Consider the following 10,779-nt stretch of genomic DNA (forward strand, 5'->3'; position numbering starts at 1 on the left):
TCGTCATCGTCGTCGTCGTCGTCATCATCATCTTCACCCTCACCGGAGTCGCTACTCCCCTCATCACTGTTCTCATCCTTGCGGTCGCCCTCTGAGCCCTCTGATCCCCCCACTGCCGCCTGCAGGAGTGAGAAGAGACAGCGAGAATTTGTTCTGACACAGTGGTACTTTTTCTGTCATACAACAGTAAAATCCCCCAAATATAATCACTATATAAGTAATAATAATCTAAAAATATAATATATAGTAGCAATCACAGGGGACATTTTTCTGCATTGAGTTACATATTACAGTGTGTAACATTTAGGATGTATTGGTAGAAATGGAATATAATATTCATATAGGGACATTTTCATTACCTTAGAAACCTCTTCCATTGACTTTTACCACCATGTCTCTACAGTAGCCCAGAATGGACAAACACTGGCACAAGTGTAGGACCTTTTGTGTAGTTTCTCCTACACACTTAGAACAGGACGGTGAGGCAAGGGGGTTGTAATCTGCAACTACATCATTAGTACTTTTACTTAAAGGCCCAGTGTGTTAGTTTTAGAGGCATTTAGCAGTGTAGTTGCTGATTGCAGCACCCTTGCCACAACCTCCTGTTCCAAGTGTGTAGGAGGAACTGAAAATGCCCTTTCTAGAACCAGCGTTTAGTTTGTCTGTTCTGGGCCACTATAGAAACATGGCAGTAGTAGTCAATGGTGACCAGCAGATAAAAAAACATCTCATTCTAAGATAACAAAAACCCAATAATTTCTATATTCAGGTCATTATACACACACTTATGAATATTATATTCAATTTCTGGCAGCAAATCCTCCTAAATGTTACACACTGGACCTTTAAAGGACAGGTTCGCACTTTTTCAGGTCTGTCAGTCGCCTATAATGGCCATTAAGAGATCCCTTCCTAATGTGATTCTAATATAAAAGAGATGATCAGCAAAATCCACTAAAAAGTTTCTGAGTATTAAAAGTACCCAATGCAAAAAAATGTGCCCTCTGAATGTTAATATTTTATTAGATTACTAAAATAATTGAGAAAATCTCAACTGAAACAGATCTTTGTGGGTAATTTCCTCCAATATTCATCTCTGTGTACCTTTGACTCGTCTGGCTGTTCGGCCATCTTCTCGCTCGTCTCTTCCGTCTTTTGAGGCTGTGAGGTGGACGGCTCGGCTGCAGCGCCCCCTGGTGCACCGGGAGTGGCAGCAGCACTGGCATGCTCAGTGTTTGGCTTCAGATCGCCATCTGGAGAAAGAAGAACACACAGAATTACACACGAAAATACAGTGTATATATCCTCCAGCACAAACACACTGCACTCATCTTTTTCTTCATGTCTGGTTATGTCAAAAAGAATCTCAAGTTGTTTGTATTCGTATAATTTCAAAACAGGAAGTGTCTATTTCACACCGAGATAAAACAAAATCATATTCTTAAGGTTAAGCTGACAAAATGATCATGCTGTGTGGGTCAGTAAGAAGTGCCAGTGGGAGTGATTGTAGTGTTTGGAGATAAACATGGTCTACTAATGGAGGTAGAGGGATTCACACACACACACACACACACACACACACATCTGCATGTTAATCCTCAGGCTGATTGATTCGGGTTCGTTGAGGCCTCTCCAGACTCCCTGCAGCCCCACTTTGCTCTGCACCTCAGACTCTGAAGCACCTCATTACTCCACACTGTGACGCACAAACACACTGACTGAGAGGCCGCTGATTGTGGAGAACAACGTCCTTCAACCCCCAAACTGTCTACGACGATTAATACGCATCCAACCTCCAGCACAGAAACCTCTAAATGAAAAAACGTTACAATTGAATCGGAAGAAAATACCACCAAACAATCAAAATATTAATATTAAAAGGTGGTACAGAACTGTAGTCTCTTACAGATCCCCCCTCCAGACATTTTTAACAACATACACGCAGCGGGAACCCACAACATTCTAGTGGACGGCCTGCTCTACCTCCTGAGCCACAGCCGCCCGCCCGTCCCATTTCGATTTTTCAAGCAAAAATGTCAAACATTTGCTGGTTCCAGCTTCTTAAAATTCATTGTTTCTTTGTCATTTTTATCATCCTAAACAAAGACTCTTTGGCTTTTAGACTGTTTGTTGGACAAAAGACGACATTCAAACTTTGGCCTCTGTGAAATTATGATGTCACAAATCATGTTCATAGGCCCCACCCCTTAAAAATCAGCAGATGAATGTGAAAAACATCCTTCTAGTGTCAAAATCTAAAAAAAAGTAAAACAATTAACCTAAAAACAACTTCTAAAAATGCATCTGTTTTATAAACAGACATTTAAAAAGTAGACATTGTGGTTTTAGAGGCAGTTACATGGTTGTAATCCATATTTTGCTAAATATTAGCATGTTGACTTGAAAACCAAAAACATACGTTAACATGTTAACATTAGCCTCCAGCTTAGGCTGCTCAAGTCCCTACAAATTAGATGTTATAAAGAGTGATTTAACACAAAGACACATTTTATATGAAGAATTCTATCAATAGTATAAATGATGAAATGCTATTTTGACCTGCTGCTTATAAGAAAATGGCTTCCAAAGACAAACCCTTTTTATGAAGGTGAATCTTTTCCACTGCTGACACACAGACAAAACTTTAGATATTTTGTCCCATGAATGGTAAGCTATTTTGTGTTATGTAATGAGGTCTATTTAATTTTGACAGAGCTAGGCTAGCAGTTTCCACCCGCTTCCAGTCTTTGTGCTAAGCTAGGCTAATATCTCTGAGGTATCAGTCTTCTCATCTCAAAGTGGGCTTTTATCAGAATATCAGATCGTACCTTACAACTCACCTTCAGAGCGGCGGTGACGAGACTTGCTCTGTAATTTGCCCGACACCGGGACGTTCAGAGGCTTTATTTTGTTCTTTGCTGCAAATTAAGAGAATAAATCGCTCAAACAACACGAGTCCTCTTTATATCCACTGAGAAAGAATTCGTCAACATGCCTTTGACCTTATATTCACACACTGGACATTTTGTAGAAAGACTGGTAAAGCATAACAAACCTCCATAAAACCTTTCAGAGGATGCTTGAACTGAGCACAGGACCTCCAGGAAGTTGTCATTGCAACAATTAAAAGCAAACTACGTCCAATCACTGCAATGTTGCTGCAAATTTGACCAATCATTGTAGTTTCCTGCCACACGGCACCAAAGTTGCTTCCTTGTTTCTAGTTGTGATGATGCAGGTGTAACTTGTTTTTTTGAGTACTTTTCCCAAGTAAAATGTTCATAAGTTGCCTTTAATCTGTCTATATTTCACATTCATATTGAGAAGGTTGCACTTGTGAATCCATCACAACCAAATCCTCATGGGAGGTTTTTAACCAGATCCAAAGAGACGCAAAAACAGATTCTGTAAGAACGCTTTGATTATTACATAAAGTTTAACAAACAGCCAGTGTGTGAAAAGGGTCAGCGGTCCTCACAACAACACAGAAACAACTGGATGCAACATGCAAACATCCAACACAAACAACCATCCAATATCAAACATAACGACCATTTAAAACCACATCAGAAACACTGCTGGGACAGAAGCACACCGGACCAACAACGAAAACAACGACGACAACGACAACAACGACGACAACAATGACAACAACGTCTCACGTCTTACCTTTCCTCTGTACTGACCCCTCCCCTCTGACATCACCGTTAAAGGATGTCTCTGATTGGCAGAAATAAACAGACTAAATACCAAACTTCAGCCTCCTCTGAGACCTGTGACTTTTCAATCAATTCAATTCAATTTCATGCAGATACAATATGAGATATATGAAATATATGAAATATGTAAAAAATATATGAAATAGGGAAATAGGGCCGTTGTCCCTCTGATGTCCTCCGGCTGCTCCGCCTTAACTCTCTGCTAGTTAGGTGCTCAGAGCACCGGGGGAGTGTTACACTACTAGCTCAGGAGCTTTGAGCTACCGGAGGAGAAGTTTTCAGGCCTGGACAGGGAGGAGCGGTGCGAGCGAGCAATGTAACCGGGCTCAGCCGCTCCTGTGGCTAACGACAGAGGCAAAGACACCACTTGTTGTCGAGAGCTTTGTGAAATAAAACACTGCAGACAGACGACAAGCTGGCCGCCTTCTTGTTGGACGAGCAAGTAATATTAACTGGTTCTTATGTTGTTTCATATATAAAAATCTTGCAAAAATGTTGCTTTAAAAGGTGAATTACTGCCAACTTCTACTGTATGCTGGAATGTGAAGTGCAAAGTGGACACAGAAAAAAAATTAATTAATGGAATTCATTTTAAATATCTCGATATATCAATATATTGAGACACCCTGATTATGAAACGAGAACTTCCTTTTTTAATGCTGTTCGAGGTCAGACGATGAAGCTGGAAAATCCTGTAGTTTAATTATTTTTAATCAAAGTGGTGCAACAGTCTTGCTTTGTGTCAGTTAGCCGACGTTAACTGCTGGGAAACTTTGTCGACGGATGTGTTTTTGGTTTTTAATTACTGACATGTGACATTACATGTGACTGCAAGAAAGAACACGAGAACTACAATCACCACAACACAACACGACAGGAAACAACAGCGAGGCGACAGCTTGTTGTCGCTCTTACCTCGTCTGGCTTTCCTCAGGCGGGGGGTTTTAACGGCCCCTCTAAGTGTCGCCTCTAGGATGGAAACCCACAGCAACAATTTTAACTTCTTATTTTCCATCATCCTGCACCTTGTGACCACTCAAACTGACAGAAATATCAGTAACTAGAGCCACTTCCCTTCAACCTTCGTCTAATTTCTACTTTCTACTTTAACAGACCAACTTCAAACCTGATATTTACTTGAAACTAATGTCTTTTCTTATCTTTAATTATCTTAAAGAACTACTGTCTCACTGTCAACATGTGAATTTAAGCACATTTATGTGGAGTGTAGGTATCTATGATCCATGTTTAATGCGTATGATGGCCCCAAGACAAATTTCTCTGCGGGACAATAAAGGAGATCTTATCTTAGAAGTTCGAGCTGTCCAAAATATCTGGACATGATGTGATATAATAAGATAAGATAGACTTTATTGATCCCACACTGGGGAAATTCACTTGTTACAGCAGCTCCAGATACAACACAGCAGATAAGAACAAAGAAATATGCATTAAATGACAAAATAAAATAGAAAAACACATGATATAATGGAAAAAATAGAATTTGAGTTGTATGTACACAGTTACCTACAGGAGAATCTCTCTAATAAGTCACCATTTATGATATTTGTAACTTTACTCTCTGAAGAAACTAACTCCCTGTTGAATCATTAACAGGTGTTAACAAAGGGTAATAAGCCAACTGCAAAAGTTAATAAGTAATTGTTAATTAAATATGTTATCTTACATTAATTCGAGTCTGCTAACTTCTGTGAATGTTAATAATAAATGAATTCTGGTCCTCATTAAGAGCTGTAATTTTAACGTATAACTGATTTATAAAGCATTATTAGTGCCAAAAACTCTTAAATCATAAAAGGGGAGAAAGTACTTTATTATTTAAAGTGTTGTACTGATAGAGGATGATGATTAATAAAGTTCTCCCTACCAACCACAGGGGCTGACTGTAGAGGCTTTAAGTACAACTTTGACTTTTTACTTGTATATGATGTTTTACAGTTTATACAAATACAGCTGAAACCATCAGTCGATTAATCAATACGTAGATTGACAAATTTTTAATTGGCAACTATTTTCATTATTTTTATCATGTAGAAACATTTCACGGGGCTTTTTCCCCTCTGAATTATTCAGAATAATTTTGAGGTTTGGGACCGTCGGTTTGCTTGGTAATTGTGACGACATTTCCCACTAGTTTCACAATTATTACAAAGCAAACAATCAGTCGATTAATGGAGAAAATAATCAGCAGATTAATCCACAAAGAAAATAGTTCTTCTCCAAACTCCAACAGTAAAATCCTGCTTTTACATGAATGCATGACTCCTAATAATCTAATAACATCATATACAACAGTAGAACAGCCACAGGGGACATTTTTCCTTCATCAAGTACTTTTACTTTTAATACTTGAAGTACTTTAGAGTATTTTTCCTTAAGTAAAAGGTCTGAATGCTTCTACCACCGTCTGTTGCACCACATCTAAATTTATGTAACTGATCAGAAACCTGATTTAGTTATCAGGAAGTTAAATCTCCTCAGGTTCAGGTTTCAGATGCTGACAGTTTACCACAGTAATGAGATACAATCCAGCTGCACAGAGCCGCTCTGGGCTCCGGTCCCTCTGCTCTGCACTCGTTCCACAGAGATAAAGAGCTTGGTCTGCTAGCATGCTGGCTCTTATCCAGCTTTTATTAGCCTGTATTGAAAAGCTGATTAAGGATCAGCGATGGCCGAGTGCTGCGAGAGCGAGGAACAGCGGCCCGGTGAGTTCGAGGACGGGCTGAAGGTCGCCACGGTTCATCGCGCAACCCTGACGTACAGGAAGGAGACAGAGCGGACGGACCTGAGTCACCGGAACATTTAATTGATTAGTTGGTCGACAGAAAATTAATCGAGTGATTCTTTCAGTGATTTTTCAATTAAAAAACACCAAAAATGTACTCAGGTTGGGAAGACTTGATGCTTTTTACTCATATTTGATCATAATAACATTGAGTTACATTAATTTGGAGGACAGTTTTATCTTTTATGTGTGACACACAACCTGATGTAAAAACCTTTTTAGGGGTAGATTTAGTAGTTTGTCTCCTTTTATATTTCTGCAGCCTGCACTTCGAGAACCCGGCTGCAGATCTGAACCTCCGTTGGTTCTGGTTCTGGTTCTTACCTTCTCCCAGAGGGTCCAGCGTGTGGATCATCAGCTGGAAGATGGTGCTCCTCAGCGAGGTGTTGTGGAGGGAGGCCGAGCTGCCGCCTCGCTGCAGGACAGGACGCACCTACGGACAAAGCAGACAGAAATCAGTGGAAAACTGTGAGGGACTAAAGAAGGAAGAGCAAGTAAACTGCAGCCAATTAAATCATCTGTGTTCATATCTGCACTTAGAGTAGGCGGGGCTTAGACCAGGAGTGGGCGGGATTCATCAGAAGTTGCTCATTTAAGCCTGAAATTGATCTGGACTGATCAGAAATTGCTATATTTATTAGAAAACTATTTACAGCTTCAGAGCAGTGTTTTTGGAGCAACAGAACTATTTACTTCTTTTTTTTTCAAAAACTAAAGTTACACGGTTTAATCTGATGATCATTGCATATCTTTGGTTAAAAAAAAACAGCATTTAAATCGTTTGCAATCTGCAGTTTTAATTATAAGACCCACTTAAATGGAAAATTACCAACTTCAACACTAAAATAAGTAGAAAAGGAAACTAATGTTTGCATAAACCTTCATTAAAAAGTGACTGTTAGGTGACCTGTTAGCTTTAGCTTGTACAGGCATTAAGTGCATATTTAAGACCTCTTTTACAGGGTTTTCATTTTCATACATGTCAGCTGGAAATAGGGGTGGAAAATAACTTTAAAATCTGGCTAGAAACAAGAAGCCACTTTTGTCTAAATTACTCAGAACTGTGAGGGCAAATCAGCCACCGTTATTTTGATGTATGTGCCGTGTGAGCACAGAAAGCTAACTAGCACAGCAACAATAATTAAAGAGGGGCGGGGCTTAACAGTCAAGATAACAGTCTGTAGACCTGGTTCAATTTACCACCGTTTTAAGACATCAAAAATGCTGCAATAAACTGTAAACAAGAACTTTTAGAGCCTTGGATGTAAAATAACTTACATAATGAAGAAGTTATTTTTCAGTCCAAAGGTGAAAGAATCTCTGGGATTAAATATCTGCCTTTATAAGGAAAACATAACAACTGACTGAATAAATAGAAAATAACTTGTTATTGATTCACCGTCAATGTAACTTTTCATACCCGAAGTCTCGTCCGGTCCTCTTGTGAATCCGATGGCGGTTTGTTGCACTGAGGGCTGCTCGGAGGTGGTTCAGCTTCTTGTTTGGATTTATCTTCAGCTTTTGGTGCAGGAGGAGCAGCGGCAGGAGGAGCAGCGGCAGGAGGAGGTGGAGGAGCTGCTGGAGCTTCACTCTCCTGTAAAGTCAGTCACAGCTTAAATCAGCTAGTTACATGCAGTTTTATTTCATTGAGAAAGAGTGAACAGATTCATACAGTCAGTGACAGATTGCAGACGTATTTACTCAGATTTTTATCTCCAAAAATCAAACATGTTTGATTTATCTGCTCTGGAGCTCCGCCTCAACCAAGATGCTGACTGTGGAGGATGTAATCGCTGGGGGTTGATGGGTGGACGAAAGGCTATACAGTAATCCAATCTACTTGCTATGGAATTAACACTCGTATGGAGTTTCTCGCCATCAGCAAAAGAGCATGTCACGACCCTTAAGCTTTAAAGTAGATCCTGCTTTATTACCTCATCCCGACACCTTCATTATTTCTGTGCTCACTGTATATGGTGCATATTGCTAAACTAATATGGTTCACATTAACACAAACATGGACTTGAGTAGGAAGGAAGATCTGTGTCTCACTCAGTCGCATTTAAAACCTGATCTGTTGTTGATTGGCCACTTTATTGTAAAAACAGACATGCTTACTGGTGGCACTTATGGACGCTTACGTGCACACCGACAGAATATCGTTTTATCTTTTAACCATTTTTTCTTTCTCCTTATGAGACTGGTGCGAGTCTCCCAAGTCAGATTCAACCAAACTCTCCTAGCTGCACAAACCTGATGAACATCACCGCATGATGACACATTTCTTGCACAAAATGCTACATAAGGCAACCCAGTCTGCTCAAATTAAATGCGTAAAAAGAAAACTTTTATGTTGTATTAAAAAGGATCAGTGTGTAGGATTAAGAGTTCATCTATCAGTGAAACTACTGTGGCCACAAAACACAAAAGGCCCTAAAACCAAGTGTTCTGGGCTACTGTAGAAACATGGCGGACTTCGTAGAAGAGGACTCGCTCCCTCTGTAGATTAAAAACAGCTCATTTTCAGGTGATTATACACTAAAGAAAACATACATGTAAATATTATATCCCATTTCTGCCAATAGATCCTCCTGAATGTTACACACTGGAGCTTTAAGGGACGTCAGATTGAACAGGAAAATATGACTACAGCTGTGATAGTAGGTGATGTCAGGAATTTATCAGGTGTTACTATGATAGATATATGTTCCCTCTAGATATTGACTTACATAAAAGGACCCTGAGGAAGCTGCTGGACTGATAAAATTGTCAAGTCAAATCAAATTTTTATTGTTCTCAGTAAACTGGCAAGATGTGATCAGAATATTAATTTTACATTAAACGTACAAGTAGATTTTAAATTGGTTACAAAAACAGTCTCAGTTCAATACCAATACCTCTATATGACCAACATAAACAAACAGGACCATCAGTGAACACACTGGTTGTTCCTATATAGTTATTGTTAACGCCTGCTACTGGGTCAGATTCCCCTTGTAATCAATGAAACGAGGAAACACTACCTGTTTTGTCCACAGGGGACGCCAGTAGCCGCCACTCTGCATCATCACCACGTTTTACACGTAACATGACATGGGATGAATTAATGCTCTGGCATGCAAACCTGTGGAGAAAGGTAGGAGGTCTGGACCGCGAGGGGATTTTGTTCTTAAGAGAAATTTGCTCACAATTCTGTAAAACAGATTTGTTCATAGGAGTGAGTTAATTGTCTCTGCAACATGATCCTTAAAGCCCTGTGTATATTCCTGTAGATTCAACAGGTTATATTCTCTGAACACATTCAGGAGACTAAACACTCAAAAAGTATTGCATTTATGGAAAACTAGATGATTAAAAACGGATTATTGGAATTCCTGGAGGAGGGATTTTTGAATTTCACTGATTCTGGACGCATTAATGTGGCAGCATGCTCTGGGTTGTGACTGAAGGGGCGCACACTGACTGCAGACGTGCTTCAGGCTAATTGCAGAATGTGCTGGTGACACTTGAAATACTGAAACACGGCTCTGCATGTTAATTACAGGCTCAGACATTCACTGCTCTGTCAGCTGCAGAAGGCCGTTTAGTCTGCAGGCGTTCTGCAGAAAATAAGCAGTTTTAAAAAACACATAATTTGCTTCTTTTAAATGAAATGACGGACACACACACACACACACACACACACACACACCCCCCAGGGCTGTGACAAGAAACCAAGTGACATTTGAATCACTTCATCACTGTGACGCGCAATCTGTGACACCTGGAGTCCCTTTCTGTTCAGCACCATCAAAGGATTTTACACAAATACAGACTGTCACCTGCTCAGACCCACAAATCACTGTCCCTCTTTCACTGTATCCGAGCAGACGACAGTCCCAACTGCGAGGAGATGAAAGCATAGAAAATAAATTGCGTATAGATGGAAGTCGGCGTGGGAACAAGTGCTCTGCACAGACATTTGTCTGTATCCAGCTTTTGTTGTGTCTGATTGCTTTGTTTTTTTTTTCCTTTCTGCACAGTGAAATAGTCTAAAATCAACACCTGTTAGAGTTAAAGCAACACTTTCGGTCATTTAGTGCGTCTCTGAATACGTCACTTCCAAGCTCAGTGACGTAAATCTTTAAAATAGGCTCTCACATTCAGTTTAATTTATCAAAAAAGGCGAATTTCCTAAAACAAGGTGCTCAATGAAGTTTTAAACAAACGTTACTCAGAGAGGAGCAAATCGTGCATTTGTTGAGGACTATTTTC

General features: G+C 39.8%; 1 protein-coding gene across 1 annotated transcript in view; it reads right to left on the reverse strand.

Annotated features, from left to right (window-relative positions):
- Positions 1-8,119, reverse strand: part of LOC118343451 (sodium/potassium/calcium exchanger 1-like) — a gene marked incomplete at its 5' end in the record, with an annotated part of 12,555 nt that extends 4,436 nt beyond the window's left edge. Inside the window, 4 exon segments of the mRNA XM_035682262.1 lie at positions 1-119; positions 1,105-1,253; positions 6,850-6,958; positions 7,946-8,119. Of these exon segments, the coding sequence (XP_035538155.1) occupies positions 1-119; positions 1,105-1,253; positions 6,850-6,958; positions 7,946-8,119 (551 nt within the window).
- Between the last annotated feature and the right edge of the window lie 2,660 nt (positions 8,120-10,779).

The sequence above is a fragment of the Morone saxatilis genome, unplaced genomic scaffold, assembly GCF_004916995.1.
Source record: "Morone saxatilis isolate NCDOM2014 unplaced genomic scaffold, NCSU_SB_2.0 Contig11, whole genome shotgun sequence".
Classification (NCBI taxonomy): domain Eukaryota; kingdom Metazoa; phylum Chordata; class Actinopteri; family Moronidae; genus Morone; species Morone saxatilis.